The 27,025-nt window shown below is 37.8% G+C and overlaps 1 protein-coding gene across 2 annotated transcripts; it reads left to right on the forward strand.

Annotated features, from left to right (window-relative positions):
• The first annotated feature begins 580 nt into the window (after positions 1-580).
• On the forward strand, positions 581-26,783 carry LOC113111931 (protein FAM193A-like). Of its 2 annotated transcripts, XM_026277206.1 has the most exons (23): positions 581-904; positions 4,338-4,406; positions 4,677-4,910; positions 10,018-10,187; positions 10,311-10,478; positions 11,117-11,348; positions 11,583-11,707; positions 11,797-11,944; positions 12,048-12,122; positions 12,248-12,325; positions 14,364-14,482; positions 14,694-14,936; positions 16,346-16,478; positions 16,620-16,763; positions 18,401-18,652; positions 18,993-19,206; positions 20,851-21,075; positions 21,185-21,461; positions 21,632-21,818; positions 22,853-23,083; positions 24,696-25,521; positions 25,627-25,708; positions 25,797-26,783. In XM_026277206.1, exons 1-23 carry the CDS (start codon positions 761-763, stop codon positions 25,888-25,890), a joined length of 4,470 nt encoding a protein of 1,489 aa, XP_026132991.1. In that variant the 5' UTR covers positions 581-760; the 3' UTR covers positions 25,891-26,783. The 2 variants fall into 2 exon arrangements, with proteins under 2 accessions (XP_026132991.1, XP_026133078.1); XM_026277293.1 differs by lacking the exon at positions 4,338-4,406.
• Positions 26,784-27,025: the final 242 nt, after the last annotated feature.

Raw genomic sequence — 27,025 nt, forward strand, 5'->3', positions numbered from 1 at the left:
TATATTTTTTAACACTGTTATGAACAGATAAAAATAACAGTAAAGAATACTGGATACTAATTAGAATGAGCTATGAAATATTGCATAATAATGACCCAAATTGAAATCTAAACTGGATATTTCACCTGATATTTTACCTCAACGCAAGTTTGAATAGCTAGTTAGCGCCACCTAATGACTAAAAGTATTACTGCGTTTAAAAACATGGCCTCGGAGAGCAATGGGATTTTTTTATATTAGTAAAAAAAACTAAAATAGAATATAAAAAACTTTGACCAGAAACACAACACAATTGTAAAAGACTTGAATAAGTGGGACGAGAGAGAACTTAAAATAGAGCAAGACAGCAGCATAAATAGAATAACAAAGAGCTTCATTATCCGTTTTTGCTGGCATTTATTGTTTTAACAATCTTCCAGCACCAACACAGACACAACATATAAACAAGGAGTAATAATAATAACAATAATAATAATAATAATAATAATGAAAACCTCGAAAATAAAACTAAATTTCCCATAAGCCCTAAGCACATCACACGCTATTGCGTCATGGCGTAAACGCCATTGGCCAATTCCTGTTGGGTCGGCCATATTGGAATTTGAAGTCTGTTATACTGTGAGCAAGTCGGCAGTCTCTTAGATTATATCTCTCAAATACAGTAAATTTTACCCGTATTCGCAGCGCCATTGCCTGGCATTGCACCCGAGACCTCGCTGTTTGTAGACGGAGCGCTGTCTGTGTATTTCGTGGGGTAGAAATGAGTCCTACAGACGCAAAACGCGGAGCGAAGCGCAGGAAGAATAAGCGGGGCGGCGGCGCAGGGAAGGCCGGAGCTCCGCCAACACCCTCCAGCGGCTCCGCACACGGAGACCCGAGCACCATCCCGAGCCTCAACAGAGAGGTGAGCTGCACCTGGGGCATGCGAGGCGGTTGATGCTGGATCAGAGCTTAAATAAACTGTAGTTTAGTCCAGATCACAGGATATCGGAGGCTCAGGAGAACTCCTCTAGCTGAGCACACATTTACATAGAGCCTGAGCTCAGCTTTACTGATCTAGAGCTTTAATCTTAAACGGTTCCTGGTCTGATCACAGAAACATGGAAGGAAAATAGTAAAGAGGTGTGCAAAGCGTATTTAAAGTGATTTTATGCAGTAGATGTGGATGTTTGAGTGATGTGTGCTGCTCGGAGTGATGTAAAGCTAACGTTAACTTGTCAAGCGCTGTCCAGTTTTAGCTGATGTGTTTACATATGCATTTCAATAGATATATTATTGTTAACCTTCTCACATAAAAAGAGGAATAAACGCGGTTTTTATGCTGGAAATATCACTGTTTATCACCCCGCGATCCACAGTATTGTCACCACGTAGATATAGACAGACCTAATGCTAAAGCCAAAGTGTGTTCAAATTATTCACTTTACACATTTACTAACTTTTAACAATGTCAAATTTATTCGTATTTAAAAGTGGATTTGTTGTTATTATTATTAAGCAAAATTGGCTAAATAATTGCCCTTCTGAACTCCAGCAGTGGTGTCAAAGTAGGAACAAAACCGGAAGTGCTTGAAAATAGTCGACGCTAAATGTCAACAAACCCTTAATTACGCCTGTCAGTGGTTTTGAATCGAGTCTTGTGCGAAGTTTGTGCATTGGACACAAATGTAACATGATGTTATGTCTTTACATCAGCACAGTTATTTCTTAACGTGTTCCATATTTATATACACACATTCTTACCTCAGTTTCTCAGCTGCCTTGCTGTCGTGTGTTGATGGTGTTCAGCTGAAGAAGTGTCAAGGGACGAACAAGCCACTCGCAGCACAGGGTCCAGTGTTCAGGGCTTTGTCAGAGACATATTCTTTCTGCTGGCATGCCTCTTGTTTCCAGGGAAACCACATCTGTAGCTTAACAAGAGTATCAGTCTGTGTTGACATAAGCAACCTAAAGAGGCCATTGCATCGCTGGACTGAATTACAGCTCTTTACCTTGCACGGGTTCTGGTTAATGCGATTTCAGCCACCAGTGGGCAAAATGTTGTGACCATGTCGTTAGTAAGAAATGACAGACAGTTAGAAATGTTAGTGTTTGGGTCTTATATGAATTGATTATTGCATCAATTCGATTTGATCATGAATAAGTCTGAATACAGAAGAACATTTTGATGCGAATTGACAGCCAGAGTCAGCTCGGGTCAACTCAGGTGAAGCTGTGTGTAATCTGCTATACAGAGAGCTTGGAATTGGGACATTTTTGTTAAGGTTAGATTTTAGCAGGCACTCAAGAAGTCACATTCTCCTTTCCCTTAGAAAACTGACAATTTTTGTTATTTGTAAGTGTATCATTTATTTATTTATTTTTCAAAACAGATTTCCTAAGTTTCTTTGCCCCTGGTTGGACAGACACCCATTGGTTAAGCCAGTGTGTCTGTTAATGTGCTCGAGTCAACCAATCAGTGTTTGACTAATCAAACAGTTGGCTTGAATTATGTTGTCTCTGCGTATCAAGCTAAGATAGAGAGAAGCATTAACATGGAAAAATTCCCCACCGTAGCTATAAACAATACAAGCAATGCTGTTTTATTTTTTTGAGATTTGGTATTGCTGTCTTTGTTCTTGCTAGCATTGATTTATTGAATTGCTGATAACCCGCTGTTACATTATTTACAAGCTTTTGCTAATTATTTATATACGTTTTATTATCATAGTTAACGTGATAGTTCACCCAAAAATGAAAATTCCATCATTAATTACTCAACCACATGTTTTTTTCCAATCCACTAAGACTAATACAATTGAAGATATTTTAAATGAAATTCGAGAGGTTTCTGTCCATCCATTGACAGCCTTAGTAACTTTCACTGCGAAAGCCCAGAAAGGAAGTGAAAAGATCATGGAAGTAGTCCATGTTACTCCAGTGATTCAATTTGAATTTTCTGAAGTGATGGGAATGATTTTTGTTTGCCAATATATGCCCCCCCCCACCCCCAGGAATAATCATATACATTTTCTTTACCTACGCTTCAGTTTCCAATGTTTCATTTAAAATATCTTCAACTGTGTTCCGAGGATGAATGAAAGTCTTAGGGGAATGGAACAATGTGAGGGTGAGCATTTAATGAGCGATTTAGATTGGGTTAACTATCCCTTTAAGATCATCTGAGTAGTTGCTTTGTCTTGACGGCTATATTAAATTACAACATTTAACATATTAATTATGGCTGGAACACAGGAAGGAAAATACTCTGTGGTTTCCTAGTTTTTAAGTTTTTTTTTTTTTTATGTTCCACATTTTGGAATAAAGATCAAGTGACAACTCAGCACTGTACATGAAGAAATCTGCTTATTGTGCAAAAGTAAAAATGAAAGCTATTGGAATTCAAATCATTATTGGTTTGCCTTATTTTAATGGTATATTATATCAAAAATAGGTGTTCTACTACTATTAGGGTTCATTCGGGGTAAGGCTGGACGATTATTCAATTTCAATATCGCTGATTTCTTTTCAGTAACATTGATATGATTTTTAAACACATTTCTGATATGTCAATATATATTACCAGTGTTTCTCGTGCATTGATTTATTTGTGGCGGCCCACCACAGTATCAACATTTTACCTTCACAAATAGATTTTCCAAAAAGGCTTTGACGAAATCAAAATGAGGTGCGGGCGTTTTCTGTAGCAATTCTGAACCCTTTTCATATTCTTTATCCTGGCTGAAGCACTTTTATTTCATTCTATAAGAATAATCAGCCTATATTATAGTTAAAATGGAAAGATATTCATATTAATAAGGTGAGTCTGAGAGTCTTGTGTTTATTTGACAGTGATTTCACATTTCTTGGTTGTATGGAAGCCAAATACAAATAAAAGGTGAACATTGTGCCATTTTTATTTAGAAAATATTGTATAGTTTTATAGGAGGATGTTTCATAGATTTGGCTAATACATTTTTTAGAAGTTTATAAGTAAAGACGTCCATTGTGGGTGTTCTTGACAGTTTTTTGGAGGCTTTTTTAATATTGTTCATATTGATATCGGAATTATATCATATCGACTGAAATTAAGTAATATATTGTGATACATTTTGGCCATATCGTCCAGCCCTAACTCAGGGTCAGCCTTTATCCAGTGAACTGATTTAACTCTTCTTCATGGTTTTGCAAAAGGCTTTTTCTTTGTGATTTGGGAGCTACGAGTAGTGCATTTAGGTGGCACTCTTTTAGCTTTGAGCTGAAGTTGTAAACAACAGTGTGTATGTAATTACATTATTGTAATAAGTTTATAACCTTGCGGCTTTGGAGAGTTGATTTATGGCCGTCTTTCACTTCAGGTCCCAGTGAATGGTGCTCCACAGTTTTCAGAAGGGCCAGTAAACGCTGACTTCTCAGGAGTCCTTCAGGTAACAGGCAAATCTTTCACTTTGCAACATTTCTACAGCACTCTGCCGTATTTGCATTTCCTCTGTGTGGTAGCACAGCTGTGATTTCCTGAGAGTCTGCTCCGGTTTAAGTTGGGTTACTGTTTAGAAACATATTCTTGTGTTGATCCATTGATCTCCTGTGGCGGATGGCCATTAGTGCAGTTTGAGTAGATCCTGTATGGGCATTTTACGTTTCTAATAGAAGTGAAAGCTGATTTCTCACAGTTTGTTTCGTTGTCTTTCACTCAGACCCCGTTCACATTCGGGGTGAACCAGAGGGCCCCTTACACCACTGGGGACCATTGCCTGTTGTGTCGAAGTGAGCGCAAGGACACTGTCTCCCATGACATTGGAGGATCCAGTCAGAATGGGACAGCCCAGTCGGCCAAATCTTCCAGCGCCCTTCAGTTGCCTCTGTACGTCTGCTCCGACTGCAAACGCACCGTGGAAAAGGATGATCGTCAGCCTTCCCTCGACCAGTTGGTACGTTTAGTTGTTTCTTTCCCTTCAACACTTGCATTTTTTACTTCTGCCTCTAGTCTTAAAAAAAAAAAAAAAAAAAAAATCCTAATTGGACACATAATGAGTCTGGGTTCCTGTAATTAACTTGTTCATTTTCAGCTGAGTCAGAGTGTTGAACGTTTAAGGAATTATTGGTGCTCTCAATATTGTTCCCTCATTAAAAAGGTTTTATTGCTAAAGCAACTAATTGTATGTCTCCGGTCATATCATCAGCCTCCCAAAAAATCTTTTTTATTTTGCATAGATAAGTAGGGGTGCTCCGATCACGATCGGCCGATCATTATGCGCATCTCCTCAGTAAAGCCGGTTTTCTAATCAGCGGTTAATTCCATCAGGTGCGTGATTTCTCATAGAGCAGCTGTTACTACACAGAGCCGTTGTTAATAGAGAAGATGCGCAAATCACGTTAATTTTCAGCGTTTATTGGTGCATCTTCTCAGTTAACAACGGCTCTGTGTAGTAACAGCTGCTCTATGTGAAATCACGCACCTGATGGAATTAACCACTGATTAGAGAACCGGCTTTACTGACGAGATGCGCATTAACGATCGGCCGATCGTGATCGGAGCACCCCTATAGATAAGGTTGCCTAATGAGGGCTACCATGTCTGATCTCTTTCTGGTGGGCCTATAAAATTAGAAATTAAATTGGAATGCATATTCAACAGTAAAATAAACTCAAATTACAAACAAGATTTAGATTTGTTTTTTACCGGTCCGGTCGGGCCATTGGTTCAAATTATTACTTGCTCTGCCAATATTTTCGCCGGCCTTGCCACAAAATAAATAAATAAATATAATAATAATAATAATAATAATACAATGGTTGCCTTTGACATTGTTTTTGATCTATGTTATCTTATATTCTAATAAATAATCTTACATGACACCAATATTTTATATACCAGTTAAATTCTTACAAATCTCGATTTCAATTTTGAAAGAACAGAAAAAACTACTAGCCTGACAGCTATAAAGTTCAATCATTATTAAAGACAAGTGAACAGTCAGTAAATAAGAAAAAATGAACAAATTACAAACAATAGCACAACCGAATATAAAGAACAAGATACAAATTAAATGATGCTTTAGGATTTTACATTGTAGATGTTAAGGTACAGAAATCTGATAATCACATCTAAAATAACATTTCCATAATCTTCACTGTGTTCCACCTTGATTTTCTTAGCCATTTGAAATAGGGATGCACGATACCATTTTTTCAGATCGGATCCAATCTCTGAGTATCTCCGATCTGATCTGATACTAGCACAGGTTTTTTTCTTTTATTTTAAATGAATGTAGAATTTCTAAACTTCTGTGTTTACCTGATCATCACTCTTGTGTGTGCTAAACACAATCTGCTAAACATGGAGAACTTAATTTTAATGAAAAAATATATAATTAGGGGTGCTCTGATCACGATCGGCCGATCATTAATGCACATCTCGTCAGTAAAGCTGGTTCTCTAATCAGCGATAAGTTCCCTCAGGTGCGTGATTTGTGATTTAATGGCTCTGTGTGTAGCAACAGCTGCTCTATGTGAAATCTGAGGGAATTTACCGCTGATTAGTGAACCGGCTTTACTGACGAGATGCGCATATAGATCGGTCAATCGTGATCGGAGCACCCCTATATATAATCATAATCTATGACAAAAAAATACTACTATAAACTAGAAGAGTGGATAATTCATCAGCAAATGTTTCTAGAAACATCATGGGTGCACAATAATTTTATAAAAACATTAATCTAAACATAATGTGAAACAACATTATTTGGTAGGGACCCAGTAAAAGGTAATAGGACTAAATCCGGTAAAATGTTACACTTTCAGGATTTTTCTTGGGTCCAAAATGGTCTTCGGTGGTGGCTGACGCGAGAGGGCACTCTATGCTGCTCGGTGCTCCTGTAGCCTACACTGAGCAGCATAGAGCGCCCTCTCGCGGCTGTAGATGGTATTGTTTTCTCTTGGTTCTTGGTTCTAAATAAATGCGACTTATAGTCCAGTGCGACTTATATATTTTTTTCCTCTTCATGACGTATTTTTGGACTGATGCGACTTATACTCAGGTGCGACTTATAGTCCGAAAAATACGGAAATTGCCATTAGGAAAAAAAATTATAGATAACAAATGATTATTGACCAGCAGTGTATTTGATTTATTACAGCAAATTAAAAGTAATAGAAAAGAAGATAACTCATTGTAAAAAAAATATAAAAAATAAATAGGCTACATACATAAAATTATTGTATTTGAAATTTCGGTAGCACTTTATTTTACAGTCCTGTTCCTCATGTACATACTATGTACTTATTATAGTAATTACAATAACTATGTAATAACTAGGTAATAACCCTGAAATTTTTATGTATGCCATAGTATCATTAAACTAGCATTTAACAATGGACAAAAGTTTTTTTTTTCTTTTTTCTAACCTATGGCCATAAAGGCTGCTGTGTAATTTGCCCCCTGACTTAGCATTTGAAGAATTTAGGGGAAGCATTTAAATAATCCTGTGAATGCAGAATCAAATCATTATAATCAAATTTAATTATTCAAAATTGGCTCCACCCCTGCATTAATAGTGTTAAATAGTTTTAACTGTTCAATCTTTTTATTTATATATATATATATATATATATATATATATATATATATATATATATATATATATATATATATATATATTTGTTTTTGACCACTTTCTGCCACTTTAACAGTGACATTTGTGACCAAAAAATATTAGTTGCGAGTTAAGTTTTTGCTAGTGAAGATATAACTTTAAAATGTGCATGTAATAATGCCTTTTTCCTGATTGTTTGATCACATCTTTAGTTATTTTTGCGTATTAAACTGAGACAATGCACATCAAAGTTTTAGTGAAAAAAAAAAAAAAAGAGTTTCAAACAGTCCTCATCTCTGCTGCACAGTAGCGCTGATGCACACCTGCTAAACACAGCTCAGTTGTGCAGCGCGAGAGAGATCAAAATGATGGAGACGTAAGAAGTGAAAGTGAGGAAAAACATCATCTATTTCGTGCACAACTTGAACAAACTACACCAGGTAAAGCTGTCAGCTGTGTGGATATTGCCAATATCGTTACAAATTCTTGGTTATAATCATCAATAATATGGCTTCTTCTTAACAAGATCTTAGTCTATGCTATGTTCTGTTCTGATAATGCGTGAACTTCATTATTTGAAGCGCACTTGACGTCCAGTAATTGCAAAAAGCTTTGTGCTTTTTTTTACTTTTTAATAAACAAAGTATCGGCTTTAAAATTATTCCAATTTAATACAAAAATTCAAACAATATATACAATTTTGGCACTCTTTAATGTGACGGGCGTAGTCGCTTTAGCACTTAACATCAAAAGGTAGACTATTTTATAAGAGAGCCCACAGTACAATTTGCTGAAATGTCTCATGTAAAAGCTCATTCAGTGTTTTAAACAGCAGAAAACATGTAAAGCTTGTAAACATTGCAAAGTAATATACACTTAAGTCAGAATAATAATTTGATGTCCATAAGCTTATCAGTCAGCTAGAAAAATAACTATAAAGTGGAGCATTTTGCTATAATTATGCACTGTTGCATTTTCATATTTATACTTAAATTGATACTCCACCCCAAAATGAAAATAGTCATTGATCACTTACCCCCATGTCTTTCCAAACCAGTAAAAGCTTAGTTCATCTTCAAAACACAATTTAAGATCTTTTGGATGAAAACCGGGAGACTTTTTACTGTCCCATAAACTGTTAAGTTACCCTGTCAAAGTTCAGAAAAGTAAGAAAGACGTCATCAGAATAGTTCATTTGCCATCAGTGGTTCAACCGTAACATTATGAAGTGATGAGAACACTTTTTATACACGAAGAAAACAAAAATAACTTTATTCAACAATTTTCTCTCCACATCACCGTAGCGCCATTTTGGACATTATGAGCTTAATGCAGGAAGCTTATGTTCTTCTGTGTCTGCCGTGTCACAAGGTTGCAACGTTTTATTTCAAATCAAGGCGTAAATATAAGTGAAAAAACGTATCCTTGTGGCGCGGCTGTATTTTTGTCGCTTCATAATGTTACGGTCGAACCACTGATGGCAGAAGGACTATTCTGACGATGTCTTTCATACTTTTCTGGACTTTGACTGTGTAACCGTGTACTTGGCAGTCTAAGGGACAGTAAAAATCCAAATATCATCCAAACTATCTTAAATTGTGTCCCGAAGACTAACAAAGCTTTTACGGGTTTGGAACAACATAAGGGGAAGGGATTAATGACAAAATTGTCATTGTGGGGTGGAGTATCCCTTTAACCTGTTGTCTACATGATTCAACTTCTATAAAATTGCATTTTACTAATTAAGAAAAACAGGCTGAAAGTATGAAAGACATACACTTTTAAAAATAAAGGTGCTTAAAAACCAATTTTGGTTCCACAATGAACCATTCAGTCAAAGGTTCTTTTAAAGAACCATCTCTTTCTCAACGTTTTATAATCTGAAGAAACATTTTACGATACAAAAAAACATTTTGTGAAACGTAAAGGTTCTTCAGATGTTAAAGGTTCTTTATGGAACCATTTAAACAAAAAGGGTTCCTCTATGGCATCGTGAAGTACCTTAATTTTTAAGAGCGTATGACAACATTTACAGGATGTATTGATGAGGGGCCCAAACTACACTCAGTGACCAAGTGATGCTTATGGCCCATGATATTGCTACAGATTCTGTGTAATAAACATTGCATAACTGTATATTTAATGTCGGAAAAGACATTTAGCTCCCACTTTAAGTGAACCTTATTTCCCAGGTCATCTACAAGATGGATTAAAATGCTGTTAAAGTCAAGAAAAGATGAGACATATCACTTGGCAGGATGATTGAAATATTAAAATGTAAAAAAAAATTTTTTTTTTTGTAACCCCAGGATTTGTCAGTGTTATCCAACTCTAATTTAAAGTGTACCATAAATATGTAGCAGCAGAGTGTCAGAGGGTTTTTGAAAATAGCTTGCAAACAGAAAAAGTGGTACATAAATATTTTCTTGTTCTTTATCAGAATCAGGATTTCTTATTGCACATGCCAATGGGTAATGGCGGTTTGTCCCAGGAGCCCTTGGGGGCCGGAGGACGACTGACAGTTGGTACTCCTACACTGCCTGCTCCAGATCTCAGCACACCCCTCACTGTAGACACAGTGTGTAGCTGTGAGGCCTGTTACGAGCGGAGGTGAGTCCTGCATGAGTTTTTAATACATGTTGTGGGATCAGCTCGCATGGGTCTTATAATCATGTCTGTTGGCTAATCAAGACTTATTTCTTCATCTACGATGCCTGTGGTGCCTTTGGTCAGGGAGATCACAGCGGAGTCAGAGCGGGAGTCGCAACAACTGCAGAATCACTGGTCTGAGGTCAGATACCTGGTACGGTGCATTTACCGCCAAACTGGGACTCCTCTGGCTGATGATCAGGATCAGCCTCTTGACCGGGACAATGGGAGCATGAAGGAACTCGTTGACAGGTATTGGCATTCTCCTGAAAACCTCTGTATATTGTTATTGAAAAATTATTTATAGAAAGGATTGCGCCACAAGCAATCTGTTTAGCAGTTTTGGGAAACTGACACACATGTGCACTGACAACCGTCAGAGTTGTTGTTAGATTCTAGCTTACTTGGTGCTAAAAATTCAGCTTTTCCATCACAGGATTACAATGCATTTTAAAATATAATAAACTAGAAAAGAGTTATTTTAAACTGAAGTAATATTTCACGTCAAATAAAAGCTGCTTTGGTGCGAATGAATCTTATGTTTAAATGTGTTACAAAATCTGACCGACTGAAGTTTTGAAAGATGGTCTAAGTAATGTCTAACCTAAAAATGTTATGAATATGGGGTTTGCCACAAATACTATTATCCATTACTTTAACAGAATGGGTTGTACATTTTGCGGAGTTAAAAAAAAAAAAAAAAAAGTTTAGTTCTGTAAGTGCTGTATTTCAGGCTCTTGACAACAGTGAAAATAACATCAAGCACTGCTGTCTTGTAGATCTGCTGACCCTGTGTAATAAACTATCACGTTAATAACTCCACTGGACGACTCTTGGAATCTCTTTATTTCTCTCCTCCCAAAGCCTCACCTCGCTTTCTCTTTATTTAGGCTTTGTGAGAAAGATCCTTACCAGTTGTACCAGCGTCTGGAACAGCAGGCAAGGGAGTACGTGTTAGAGATGAAAGTACGGCTGCTCAAGCACTTGTCCACAGGCTCAAAGGCACCTGGTGCAGTCGCTCAAGGGCCTCCACAGGCCCACCAGTTCATCTCACTGCTGCTAGAGGAGTACAGCGCACTCTGCCAGGCGGCCCGCACCATCAGCAGCTTCCTGCTCACCCTGGTGTGTTGTTGCAACCAAGCCATATTATGCATACATTCTGGTGTTGTCAAAAGTGCTGGTACTTCACTATCAAGTCGATACTTGTATTTTAAGTAGTAACAAACAATACCATTCGTTCTGTAGCACCATTAATAATGACTTGTTTGCAGGTATATGAAAAATGAAAATCTGTTTAAGCACCAGCATCAGTATTAGGCTACTACTACTAGCACTGTTCTTCTTCTTCTTCTTCAGGAGAATGAACATTTGCAGAAGTTTCAAGTGACATGGGAGCTCCACAATAAGCACCTTTTTGAGAACTTGGTGTTTTCTGAACCCATCCTGCACAACAGTCTACCTGCCTTAGTGGCCCGGCTCAGGTATGGTATTAGATGAATCAGTTAAAACTTTATCATTCTTATAGGACTCCACTGTGTATAGATGCAATTATTTTGTTTTCGTTGAATAGGCAGGGCACAACATCCCATGATTCATACAGTGAGGATATGTACCGTACACTGCTTGAGAGATACCACCAGCTCGACCAGGAGATGAGTGCAGTGGCCCTCGAATGGCTGGAGTGTGAGAAGAGGATTGATGACTATGTTGATGAGCAGGTATTTTTTGTTGGCCAGTAAAGTGAATGTAGCCTTACTGAGCTAATCATTGGTGGCTCTCTTGCATGATCTTGCATTTAAAACCAGTTTTGCCTGTTTGCAGTTGCTTTTCAAGGTGGAAGGTCAGAATCTCACAAATCAAAGGACAGAACCTCACAAGTCTTTAATTAATAGAAATGTAAGTTGCAAATTCTGTCAATCATTGCAATAATTGCATTATTAATCTTCATACTTGAATTTGTCCTTTACAAAGCAGTTTATTGAGTGGAGTTAAATGAGTTTCTCCTTTTTTTTTTTAATAAGATGTCTTTAAGAACCAAGCAGCGGATGCTCCAAGAAGATGCAGAGATATTCAAGCAGAAAAGATTGTTTGAAGAGCAGGTAATATTTTCTCCAAACCAGATCTTATTATCCCATTGGGCTTATTGAGAATAATAAAAAAAAAAAAAAAAAAAAGGTGGTGTCAAGTGTACCAAAATTAACACCTGCAGCGCTTCTGCAAGTGGAGAAAAACATAATAAAGCTAGGCTATATATATATATATATATATATATATATATATATATATATATATATATATATATATATATACACAAATACATATACACAAATAAATAAGGCCGATACGAGAAATATAATTTTACTTAAATAATAAATTAAGAAAATGAACGAAAAACGCAGGTTCGGTTCATGTTTGTGCTGCGCGAATAGAAACCAGACGGCGAAAAGTGGCGTCATGTTTTTCGTTAAGCTTATTTTACGAACAAAGATTTGTGTTTATTGTGAATATACACAAATGAAGGCAAACCATTTACAATTTTGATTATTTTCATGACTAAAATGAGTAGCCTAGTTGCTTCCACTGTTAGAGGGAAAAAATTCAAGATTAGCACACATTAGCTTTGCTACCTTGAAAATGCAGCCTGTTCAATATCATAAATTCTCAAAAATATAGGGGAAAAAAAAACACTGCTCTGTTTAAATATGAGAGAATACCAGAATGAGAGACCCAACGTTGGTTTCAGTTTTGTTTTAGCTTAAATTAATTTGTTTTGGCTTGTCGTTTATATTGCTATAACTTCTTAAAGGCCTATTTTTAAATCTTGTTCTTTTTCTTACTGTTAATTGAAATAATTTGTTGTGGAGTGAGGGAAACTAAAATAGCCTAGCTATGTTAACAGTGTTTATTATAATGTTTGTAAACATTTTGCATCGGCACTAGGCATATTTCTGGATGAAATGCTACTTATTATACACAAAATATGTTTTTTTTTTCTTTTCTAAAAATCCACAAAAAAATAAATAAAGAAATGACACCATACAAATAAAGAAATGACTTTTAAAACCGTTTAACTGATTGTATCAATCAGTCAAAATTCTTAACGACAGTTAAGAGTTAACCGGTTAAGATCAACATCCCTAATGAAAATTGCCCATTCAGTCACCAATTGCACAAAACCTTTACACTGTAGCTTTAGATTCAGTTGTCACTTTTATAAATGTATCAAGTATATTAAGCAACACAAATATATTCAACATAGATGATAATAAGAAAGGTTTTTGATCAGCAAATAAGCATTTTAAAGGAACATGTGACACTAAAGACCGGAGTAATGATGCTGAATATTTTTCCTCACTGTCACAAGAATAAATTACTGTAAAATATATTAAAATATGAAACAGTCATATTTGCTTTTACAAGGAAACATATGTATATATATAGATCTTATTATCCCATATAATAGATTAAAATGGCTCATTTGAAATCTGCTAAAGGTATGCAGAATATGCGTGTTACCCAAATAAAATAATGACTAAAAGTGCATCTGCAGCAGTGCAGCGATCGTTCACGTACAGAGTAGCGCACTTCAAAAATGTGTCCTGTGTGAAAGCACATAGAGTCTGTGCTGCTTCTGCACCACATACGTAACGCACACGGACTGCATACGCACTGCAGACAGATATTGTGTGAAACAGGCATGCGTCTTGTCGAGGTTTCCATTGGGAAGCTTCTTAAAAAAAAAAAAATCCCTGAAGCAAACCCGGGGGCTTCAGCTGCATCCATGTTAGCACGTCACGTTTGATGTAGTAATTTATTTCACAGTAGGCATACACACAGGTTCGAAGACTCATTCTCGCCCCCTACAGTGCAATTCAGTTAGGTATAAATCCGTGCTAAAATATCAAGGTGAAAGTCATCATAGCTCGCCTAGTATAGACCCAGCTCTCAAACCCAACTTTGAAAATAGATTAACGGCGATATTTTTTTTTGTGCCCGATAAGAGTCTCCCATTAACGCAGCACGTTAACGCTGATAACGGCCCACCACTAATATATATACACACAAACAGACACACATATGTGTTTCCTTGTAAAAGCAGCTGTATTCACAATTATTGTTTTAATATTGTGATTGCAGCTTCTACCGAACAGTAAAAAATCTCTGGGTGGTGACAGTAAGTTTACAGACACAGTAAAACAGATGCTTTCATCCAGACTGAGTATCCCAGACTGTCCCAACTGCAACTACAGAAGGAGGTACTTAACAGTTTCATTCAGTTATAATCTTTGTATAATGTGTATGTAATAAGTTTGATTGGCTGGTCTTTCTTTAAAGGAAGAGGGGCCACTTTTAGAAAACAAGAGACAAAAAAGACAAGCAAGCTTTAGTGTCCTTTGAGTATCCTTACCCTACACTGTTGTATATTGGTAGCCTGTGTAATCACTGAATTAATGAATTTACCTCCAGATGCACCTGTGACGACTGCAGCCTGTCTCACATTTTGACCTGTGGCATCATGGATGCTCCTATGGCAGAGGATCTGCATCTGAAGCTGCCCCTGCAGGCGGAGCCTACCCGGAACTACCTGTCAGAGGTCCATCCCCCCAGCATGTCATCAGGCAGCTCAGGGTCCGGCTCGACCCCGGGCTCCCCCATCACCATCCAGCAGCACCCTCGCCTCATCCTGCCACATGATGGCACCACCACATTGTGAGTTAAAACCGTTTTGTGCTTTCTGCTTGATATGAAATTAATCTGATTGCTTAAAAACTCATTCTCAATGTTGGTCCCATAAATATCTACCAATTTTCTGCTTTTATGAAAATAAGGTTTATTAACAAAATGATCTGTATCTTTAACTACACATTGCCATATTAACCATCAGTCAGTAATGATACTGAAGATTTTCATGAGCCTTAAGTAGTACATATCACTGACAGTAATGACAACTTGAAGTTTAGCGAGTGAGTCAAATATTGATTTAGTAACTCCTCTGACAGATTTGATAAGCTAATTCATTGAAGGGCTACTTTGAACCAGTGACTCTTTAATGACTCTTTTTAGTGATTCATTAATGGAGCCACATTATGAGTCACTGTGTGTCAGTGAGACTACATTTTGTGTGCAGTTCTGTGAGGAAATAAATTTTCTCACTGCATTCAAGTAAAACAGCTTTATATATGCATGAGTTCACACACACACACACACACACACACAAACACACACAACCATTCAAAAGTTTGGGTTGGTAAGATTTTTGTTTGTTTGTTTTTGAAAGAAGAGCGTTATGGTCATCATTAAATTAATTTAAAAAAAATATTATATTATATTATTATTTGGAGAGGATATGTAGAGGAGTGGATCAAAATCCCTTCTGAGATGAGTGCAAACTTGATCAAGTACAAAAAATCTCTCACCCCTGGGCTTGCCAACAAGTCATGTTTTACTTCATTTCACACACTTATTTATTTCATAATGCAAATCAATTTATGACCTTTATATAATGTGTTTTTTGGTTTATATTCTGTCTAACCGTTCAAATAAACCAACCATAAAAATTACAGACCCTTAATTTCTTTGCAAGTGGGCAAACTTACAAAATTAGCAGGGGATCAAATAAATATTTTTTTCCCCGCTGTATTGCACTTTTAATTCACTTTTCTATTTTAATATGTATTAAAATTTGAATCTATCTAAAAATAGATTTATACTTTGCACTGTAGTGTATATAAATGCAAAATGCAGTCATTTGCAGGTGATTGCAGAAAAATGTGTTATTCCCTGTCTGCTTGCTTTATGGCAGCATTTTATAGTAATTTTGTGAGTCAAGGGTTTTTACGTGGATAATGCTGAAATGTAGACTTGGGAATTTTTTTGTAAGGTGTAGTACTGGTAATAGGTCACCTGTGGACAGTATTGCAAGATCAGATAAGAGTCAGATCAGGCAAGTTCCAATTATTATAGTCATTACTGTATTCATGATTTCATTATGTACTTTCCTGCGGAGCTCAGTAAGTTTCTGTTTTTCAATAGCGCAGTGTCATCAGTTTTTTTTTATTACATCACAACTCCCAACGGCTGAGTCATAAGGTTTCTTTTACTTTCTTTTTCTTCCACAGCGATGATGAAGTGCCTCCAATGTCTGCCATCTACCCTCTGAGTGGGTACGAAGACCCTGCGGTGGTGGCCAGCTTTAATGGCATCCACAGTCAGCTAAGTGGGGGAGAAGAAAGCATGAACCTTAAAGATAAAGTAGGTGGCTGCTGATCATCTGTTGTTGTCACCTACAGTGTAAAATTAACATTTGTCAGCTGAAAAAAAAAAAATTTGACATTTGAATTTAGAAATGAAGTTACTTGGATGGTAATAAGCCCTCTTCTCTCACTCTCCCAGTCTTCACGGGGGAGCAGCAGCAGTAGCAGCTCCTCTGAAGGAGATGACGAGGAGAGGGAGAGTGGTGAAGAGCCTCCAGGCCAGAAAGTGTCACTCTCTGGAGGGAAAAATGACCGTCCGCCTCCGTCATACCCTCATTCACAGGTAGAGTGTAAGAAAATATCTTACTGGGACTTTAAGAAATATATATATACATATAGAACAACCGTAGTTTAATTACTAACACAAAAATAGCATGATCTAACAAAGCAAATAGTCGATTTTCCATAAATGTGTGTGTATGTGTATATATACACATACATAAACTCACTTTATTAGGTACTCCTTGCTAGTACCAGGTTGGTCCATATTGACATGATAGCATCACGCAGTTGCTGCAGATTTATCGGCTGCACATCTATGGTGCGGATCTCCTGTTCCACCAAATCCCAAAATTGCTCTATTGGATTGAGATCTAGTGACTGTGGAGACCATTTAAGGAAAGTGAACTCATTGTCATGTTCAAGAAACCAGTCTGAGATGATTTGAGCTTTGTGACATGGTGCATTATCCTGCTGGAAGTAGCCATCAGAAGATAGGTACACTGTAGTCATAAAGTGATGGACATGGTCAGCAACAATACTCAGATAGGCTGTGGGGTTTAAACAATGCTCAGTTGGTATGTCAAAGTGTGCCAAGAAAATATCCCTCACACTATTACACCACCAGCAGCAGCCAGAACCGTTGAGACAAGGTAGAATGGATCCATGCCTTCATGTCCTTTACGCCAAATTCTGACCCCACCATCTGAATGTCACAGCAGAAATCGAGAATCATCAGACCAGGCATTGTTTTTCAGGTCTTCTGTTGTCCAATTCTGGTGAGCCTGGGTGAATTGTAGCCTCCGTTTCCTGTTCTTAGCTGACAGGAGTAGCACACGGTGTGGTTTTCTGCTCCTGTAGCCCATCTGTTTCAGGGTTCGAGGTGTTGTCATTCAGAGATGGTATTCGGCATACCTTTGCTTTAATGAGTGGTTAATTGAGTTAATGTTGCCTTTCTGTCATTTCTAACCAGTCTGCCCATTCTCTTCTGACCTCTGACATCAACAAGGCATTTTCATCGACACGGCTGCTGCTCACTGGATATTTTCTCTTTTTCTGACCATTCTCTGTGAACCCTAGAGGTGGTTGTGCATGAAAATCCCAGTAGATCAGCAGTTTTTTAAATACTCAGATCAGCCCATCTGGCACCAACAACCATTCCACATTCAAAGACTTTTAAATCCCCATTCTGATGCTCGGTCCGAACTTCAGCAAGTTGTCTTCACCACATCTAGATGCCTAAATGCATTGAGTTGCTGCCATGTGATTGGCTGATTAGCAATTTGTGTTACCAAGCAATTGAACAGGTGTACCTAATAAAGTGGCCTCTTGAGTGTATATATACTCTCACAATTTCGATCAAAATGATTCAACCCATTTAAGATTTTCAAAATATTTTGTGATAAAAGTGAAAATGTCAATATATTATGTAAAATTGTATTAATTATTTTATAATGCAATATGTTATAAAAAAATCTTTGTTTACAGTTTTAGGATTTTTTTTTTTTTTTGGAATTCAGTTATATCATATTTATTAAATAATTCAGCATTGCTGATCTTAAGTAATGTATTTTTATGGTTGAGTACAAAACACTTAATCTGCTTGAGCTCTTACACATGTACACAAGTTTAGCCCTCGTGCTAAAGTTGATTAGCAAATATGGCCTCTGGCAAAATGCTAAATCTTTGTTTCCTATGTAGGTGGATCAGGTACAACATCCATGCGAATGCCATGTGTGCAATCAGGGCAACGGGGACAGTAGTGCCTCCAGCCTGAACTCCACCAGGTTGCATGCGGGGGGTCACCAGTTCTTCTCAGAGAAGACGGCAGCCCACCCTGCCCTCCACCTCTACCCCCACATCCACGGCCATCTACCCTTACACAACCTCTCCCACCTGCCCAGACCACTGCTGCCCACCCTCTACTCCACCCCTCCGCTCACACACAGCAAGGTTAGACGCACGCACAAGCACTGAAATGCACAGGAAATTCCCAGCCAGAGTTGTGTGGGTTATAGCTGCTTGGTGAATTTGCTGATATTTTTCCAGCCACAAGGGGGTGACTTGTATCAGAAATTATAATCTTTAAAAAAGGCACAGGTGCTAAATTTCACTTCTCACTGGGTATGTCCCTTTCCACATCATTGACTATTGCTTATCAAGCAGTGACACGATGTCATCATAAATTTCCCATTACATTTTCAGTTGCTTTATTGTAAATCCTTTTAAAAGAACATTTCTTCATGAACTTTTCATGTGATGATCCCAACTCTCTTCACATCATCTTTTCTAGACTCTCCCTCCCACCCCCACATCCAATCAAACAGGTGGAAAGCAGCAGGTGTTCAACCCCACCCTACCAGAGCACGTCTACCAGAGCTGCTTCAACACAGCAGGGGACTGGAACGGCTCTTTGCCATGTCCCTCGCTCAAACTAGAGAACCTCTGGGACACGCACATGATGAAAAACTGGAACCCTTCTGTGCTTCTCCAGGAACCCCTACCTGGTCAGTTGCTCAGGCCATTTTAAAGATGATGTGCACACGTCAAAGTGGACAAAACGACACTTCCATTTTGACTAAACACAAGCTTTTAAGAATTATTCAGGTGCTTTAAACATAAACAGGCTCCATTTAGATCTGGTATTAAAGTTTCTGGGGATCTGATCATTCAGAAGTATATTCAAAGAATTTTGGTTTCATGCCACTTAAAAAAATAGCATCTGTGGAAGAACCTGTTATAATTTGGAAAAGCACAATGTGCATACAGGACCAGGTTCTGTGTTCAGATACTTACAATATTAAAAGGAGCAACCTAGCACCCCTAAATTGTACGACTTGGCACCTTGCAACAAGTCCACCCTCATCGTTCTGGTCGACCAATATAGTTTATTTATTTATTTATTTATTAATACTTGTGTTCCTGTAGCTCAAATGGTAGAGCATTGCATTATCAAGCGCAAGGTTGGGGGTTCGATTCCCCGGGAACACATGATAGGTAAAAATTGATAGCCTGAATGCACTCTAAGTCGCTTTGGATAAAAAAGTCTGCTAAATGCATAAACTTAACTTAAACTTAACTTAAGAAATCATTTGATAATGGATTAAAAAAAATTAATGAGTAAAATAAACATACTTTAGATGACAAAGTATTTTTCACAAATAAATATTTAATAAAAAATTTAATTAAAAAGGAAGCAAACACTGTAACCTACAGGGCACTCAGTATTTCGGGAAGTTTGTGTGCACTGGGAATCATGTTTTTCAAATAAAACAAAGGTAACACTCATTTTACATGCAGCACACAGAGAAAATGACATGATTATGACAAAGGGCCAATATATCCGTCAACCACTACTTCAGATACTTGACTAAAATATCTGAGAAATAAGCTTAATACATTACGTTAGTATTTTATTTAGTCACAAAATCAGATTCCGTTCTCCCAATGCGTTTAAAATTCATGAGAACGGACACATACACACTAAAGAGATTTGGGAGTGACAACTGCCTTAAAATGCCTGAGGGAATCTCTGAAATTTAGAAGTTAAAGTTTTTATTTTCTATAATCTTATCCCCCAAATATAAATGGGATACAGGATTCACTCACAAGATTTGACACAGTGATAACCATAGTAAAAGTTCGACTTAAGTCTAAGTAAACTTAAACCGAAGTAAATAAACTAAAAACTACACACAATTGAAGCTGTTTGGCTGAGCTGTATTTGAGTAATGTTAACGATCAGAGTCATCTAGTCACCTAGCCATCAATAGGAAAAAGCAGTCCACAGAGGTGTGTTATGTTTACACTCAGTAAGTTTTAACATTATGCTCTTTCTGGACCATAATTGATGGGTTTCCCCGAGACCGCATCGCTAGTGGTGAGAAACTGTTGGGAAGAGATCAAAATTTGTGAATGAGTCAAAACACAATTTTCTAGCACCACACCACAGACGAGCCGTCTGTGTCCAAAAGTTGGGTGACGCCACTGTAGTAACAACTATTTGTTCAGTTTGGCACTGTACAGATGTGTATTTATATACTTATTTTATATGCATTTAAATGGTCACTAATGGACCTAAAAGGATATGTGTGATGACTTCTATTGTTTTAAGTGTCTTTCTGACCCTGAAACTTTTCTCCTTATCAAAGGTGACATGCTGGGCCCTCCCCTTCCCGACGTGCCCCTTCTCTCCTCCAGTTTGGACCCTAATGTCAATCCCCACTTTGCTCCATATGACAAAGAGAAGAAGAACGGCGCCAAGAAAAAGTGTCTCTTCAACTACCAAGATGCCTTCATGGAGGCGAGCGAAGTGGTGATGGCCACTTCCTCTGCCACCTCCTCTGTCTCCAGTACCGCCACCACTGTCCAGTCGAGTAATGATCACTTCCACGTTTCTAAATGACCCTGATCATGAGTGTTTCGATTGGATTTTGGCTTTCCTGTGCTTATTTTCCTCCTTTTCCTCCTTTCCCTTTTTTATAGATGAAGTTTTCCATAATTTAGGTAAAGAGGACCATAGACATCCCACTCCTGTTGCTCCTAGGAATAGTCCCACTAGTATCGCGTCTCTCCCCCCTCTCAGCGGAACCTCGCATCCCTCTTCCCCCAACACACACCTACCCAGTATAGGCACCCAGTCCTTCCCAAAGACTGTAACTCCAGGCTACATGGATATCCATCAGGGTCTGTGCTTGTCAGCTGGTGAGCAGCCAACCACCCTGGGCGAGGGTTTAGTCAGTGGTCCAAATAGTGTGTGCAGGTCAGTCCCCCAAGTATCTGATTTATAAGTTTTCTGTCTCATGTCCCTGCTGTGCCAGCATCTGAGACGCATAGACAAGCTGTTGTATTCAATACCATGTCAAGCTTTCAGTTTTTAATAAAGACACCAGAGTATGATCCATATAGTCACAGTTGGGATGTTTTTGTCAGTGATCCAGACTGTGAGGGTCATCGCTGTGAAGGGAACGGAGGCTATGAGCACCAGCCATATGAAGGAGAGGAGAGCCAAGATGAGGACAGCAGCTCAGAGCACAGCTCTTCTACCTCCACCTCCACCAATCAGAAGGAAGGAAAGTACTGTGACTGCTGCTACTGTGAATTCTTCGGTCACGGAGGGGTATGGAAACACTCTCATTTGGCTGTCACCAAACTGTTCAATTAAAAGTCTTCCTAATTAGGGTCGGGGGGTTTGACCATAGTAGTACATCACAGCATAGATTATTGAATATAATATGATTCACAATTTATCACAATATAATAGAAAGCAAAAATGGTTCATTAAATTATCAAGAGGTAATAGCTGTTTTTGAAAAATGTAATACTTAAAATAAAACAATTAAACACTTGAGATTAAATAAAAGATACATGTAATTTGATTATATTGTCTGGCATGTATTAATACATTTTTGGATGTCAGCTGATATTAGTTTTAATATATGTATATATATATATATATATATATATATATATATAACTTATTTTGGGATATTAAATCGTGCTTTCTCATTTCCCATTTTCACATTTAAATTGCCTTTGCCGTCATCTGACACTCACTCAAAAAGTGTAAAATATAACGTTTAGCAAATCTCAAAATAAATATCCACTTTTCATATTGTACTTTATAAGCTTATGATGCCTAAATTCACCTGTAGCATTTAAAACAATTGATTTTAGTTTAGTTTTTTATTGATTTAATATTCATTAAGAGAAAATAATGATTAGTGGCAAGCTTTACCATCAACCGTATCATCTAATGATAATGGGCTTAATGGTATTTGCAACAATTGGTACATGATGCAAGATACAACTTGTCACTTTAATGTCACTTTAACATTAACACAAAGCGGTCCTGCTCACCGATGCATCCATGTAAAAACATACATCTACCAGGATATAGTAGACCCTTTTTTGCCCTAACTCACTGCATACATCATACCATCCAGTTCTACTTCAATTATAGTCAACCACTTTGATGTTCATACAGTGTTAGTGATGGATCAGTGCATGCAGTTATTTCCTGCACCATATCAGTTTTGCATACTCCACTGCTTATGTAAATCATATCGTTAAAGGAACATTTGTGGAAGCAGTTCATGTTACCTGTCTATCATTAAATAAGCTAATCAGGCTTCTGTTGTTTGTGGCGTGTAGCCCCCTGCCGCACCCACCAGTAGGAACTATGCAGAGATGCGGGAGAAGTTGCGACTCAGGCTGACTAAGCGCAAAGAGGAACAGCCTAAAAAAGAAGAATTGCTGCTCGAGCGGGATGGGGTGGAGGACGATCGCAAGGTAGAGGACCTGTTACAGTTCATCAACAGCGCAGACAGCAAACCACCCAGCAGCTCCAAAGCAGCCAAACGTGCCCGTCACAAACAGAAGAAGGTAAACTCATTTTGTAATCAGGAATTCACATACACTTTTTTTCTAAATCTATTCAGCATAAGACTATATTAAAATGCAATACAACTGTTTCTTATAATGTTTTTTTTTTTACTTTATTATAATAAAGTCTAAAGTCTTAAGTAGTTTTGCATAACCTTTTATTCTTAAAAAAAAAAAAAAAAAAAAAAAAAAAAAAAATATATATATATATATATATATATATATATATATATATATATATTAGTGCTGTCAAAATAAGCACGTTAATGCAGGCAATATATTTTTTTTCAGGTTAACAGCATTACAAATATTTAACACAATTAATGCAGGGGTGGAAATAGTGTTGGGCATCCCCAGTCACAACTATTGCTTCTGTCTTTTTTTCTCGACAAGAATTGTTTATTGAGAAGCAGAACGTCTTTATGACCACATCAAACGGCAGACTTTCAAACGCACACTCCAACTTCACCTCAGCGACAGGCGCTAGTCAAATGAGGGAGGAAAATGTACGAGGGAGCTTCAGTAGAACTACAGTGAACTGCGGTCACATGATGTTGTCTTATGTCAGTAAAAAAAAAAAAAAAAAACATGTCAGTCATTATACTGTACTTGTAACATGTGCTCTTCAAACGCACACTCAAATACTTTAAAGTACTGTATCATATTACAGCACAAATGAAACTATGAGAGAATGTGAGAAAATAGGATGCGCGTCAGATCTGTGTCATGTTCAGCAGCCAGAATAACCTAATAACCCAGCTTCTGCAATGTATCTTAATCAAAGAACAAAAGGAAATTATTATCTTTTGTAACTTTAAGGATTTATCTATTTTTAATTTAGAATTGAGTGTTTGATCACTTTTTTCAGTTTCTGTAGATTTCCTTCTTGCTGAAGGGCACAGGTAAATATGACATTTATTATAATGGGTTTATGTAAAGATTAAGTTCACTAGAAGTTCACTAATTTTTTTAAGACTAATAAATGTTGATAATTTTAATGATAAATAATGAAAATGATACAATTGATAGCAGTTATAGCTACTGTAATGTTGAATGGCTATAGTCAATGCTTAAATATTAGGGGCGGGGGGGGGGATGGTGGGGGTTATTTCATAAAGACATGAGTAGTATTAGTGATACTCAACTTCAGACATAAAAAATATACCAGTAAACAAATATTTAAAAAATACTGTCTTTGTTATTTCTGTATTAATTTGTGATTTTTTTTTTTCAATATAAAATTATATTTAAAAACTTAAATGCTAGGATTAGTCATGATTAATAATAATAATTAAAAAAAGTGTGATATCATCTTTTTAATCGATTGACGGCACTTTTTAATCAAAACTTCAACATTGTTTATTTGTATTTGGAAAAACACTCCTCATGAAATGTCAAATAATATGTCAAATAATTTGACCTTTATATGACAAAGCAAGATTAGTTCCGGTTTTAAAATGCCATGTTGACCCAAAACGCTTAATGATATTTAGGAATGAGTAATGCATAAGTTATATATATAAAAAAACACACACACACACACTAGTCATGGGATTAAGCTCTCTTTTGGGGTGTCATGGAGTTAACTGTCTGGCGGTTTGTTTGGGTGCAGCTGGAGGAGAAAGCCCGTCTAGAGGCGGAGGCTCGGGAACTGGAGATACAACAGCAGTTTCTAAAGGAACAGAGTAGGCGGCAACAGGAGGAGGAGGAGGCAGCACTGAAGCGGGAGCTGCTCCGTCTGCAGGAAATGCAGCAGTTGCGGGCATCTAAGAAGAAAAAGAAAGACAAAGTCAAGGAGGTAACCAAATCTGAGAATCCTCTTGTTCCAACAACCAACAGCCCTCAGCCTCTTCAGCAGACAGCACAGAGCGTTTTAGAAAAGAACATGCAGAACGGCAAAACACAGCTACTGCACAATCTCATCCGTCTCAGTCCTAAGGAGCCTCGTATAGAACCTGAATCCCCCACTGGTGGGAAGAACGGCCCATTGCAACAGCCTTGCAAAGAGAGACCTTCAGAGTCTCTCGCCCTCCAGAATGGCACCTCCTCCCACCCGGAGTCATCCCATACCAAGGTCAAACCCAAGCAGCACGCATATGGCTCCAAACCCAACAGTGAGGCCACAAAGAGGCCAGCTGAGACCTCCAAAGCTTCAGAGCTTCCCAAAGCCGGGAATGCAGCCAGCCCTCAAACTGACACCAAAGCCAAGCAGAAAGCTTCAGACGAGTCAGTGACCGAGATCAAGAGGGACGAAAGGACTAATGGGAAAAAGCCACAGAATGGAGGGAAAGACGAGAGGATCTCTCCCGTTACTGAATCTTCAGCTGTAGAACCTCCTCAGCAGAACGGCAAAGTCCCAAACAATGAGTCCCCTCAGCCCAAAAGTAAAGCAAAGAAGAATAAGAAGAAGAAAGCGGACAAGACGAGTAACTCAATAGGTGAGTGTTGTGAATTGCCAAACTGTGAAGATAAAGGATAAAAAGAAAACATTTGTCCATTTTTGAATAGAAAATCAGAGTCAGAACTCTCTTATTGTCCAACAGATGATGTTTTTCTGCCCAAAGACATTGATTTGGACAGCGTAGACATGGACGAGACCGAACGCGAGGTGGAATATTTCAAAAGGTAATTCTTGGTATTTTTCTGTAATGATTTAATCTGGCATTCATGACCTTTTGCTTCCCAATGAATTCATTTTTCTCCCTTTTCGCAGGTTCTGTTTGGACTCGGCGCGACAGACAAGACAGAGGTTATCCATCAACTGGTCCAATTTTAGCTTGAAGAAGGCCACGTTTGCTGCACACTAATGGGTCTTCCTTTCAAGAGACAATGGCAGGAATCAATAAATGTTCCTCTGGTTTCTTCTCTCTCTCTCCCATGTTTCGACAGACTGATCGCTGACCCCAGTGCTGCTATGTTTCAACTTCTCCGCCGGTCTACATTATCCACGCCGCCTTGCCTTGTCCTTGTTGCTATGGGTTCTGCAAAGAACCCAAAATGGGCTTATATTCCTGCAGTACTTCTGGAGAGAGAGAAAAAAGAGCAAAGTCAAAAAACAACCACAAAATGCTACTCTATAAGTTTATCCCTATTATTTTGGTTTCCCTTTTCGTCTTTTAAAAAGCTTGTGTGCTTTTTGTCAGTGAGTGGGCCGTGTCCCTTAGGTCTGCGCCATGTTCTGGGTTTTCTCTGGCTTTATGTACATTAGGATGAAGGCACTGCGAAAGACATGCTTCAGTGTAAAAGAAAAAAAGATGAATATGAAAAAAAAGATCCTTTACTTCAGATCAGCTGTGGCTTTGCTCACCTTTGCACCTAGCACTGCACTTCCTCAACTCTTCAAGAGAATCGGACTGGTCAGCTTCACGTCATTGCCCCGTACTTCACTCTTTATTGGGAGAACGGCTACTACTTGACAATGTTCACATCAGGTTTTCAGTTCCATTTCAAATTGTTCGGTGTAACAACTGTGTTCAAGTTACCATTTTATTTTTGTTTTCTTTCTTTTTTTCCAACTTGTACCAAGCTTGTATCAGAATACTTTCCGAATCGAATCGAACAATACTCACACTATCAATCTGTTATAGAGTGTATATTGTATTAACACTGAAGCCGGACTGGCTACTTTTTAACATATTGTTAAGTAATATTAAAATCTTGTCTTTCTTTTTGAAAGATGGAATACAGTAGAGTGGCAGGACATTTCTGTGTCGGTGTCTTTTTTTCTATTTTGCTCCATTACGTAACCCTTATCAAATTCCTAACCTTATCCAGTCAAGGGGAAATACAAAACCTACTGCAGATCAACATTAAAGGAGCCACCTAACACCCCTAAATTGTATGACTTGGCACCTTGCAAAAAGTCCACCCTCATCGTTCTGGTAAGTGTTAATAGTTTTACATTAACTGCAACTTAATTATTTCAACAGTCATGATGGTGAT

This window comes from Carassius auratus, chromosome 1 (assembly GCF_003368295.1).
Source record: "Carassius auratus strain Wakin chromosome 1, ASM336829v1, whole genome shotgun sequence".
Lineage (NCBI taxonomy): Eukaryota > Metazoa > Chordata > Actinopteri > Cypriniformes > Cyprinidae > Carassius > Carassius auratus.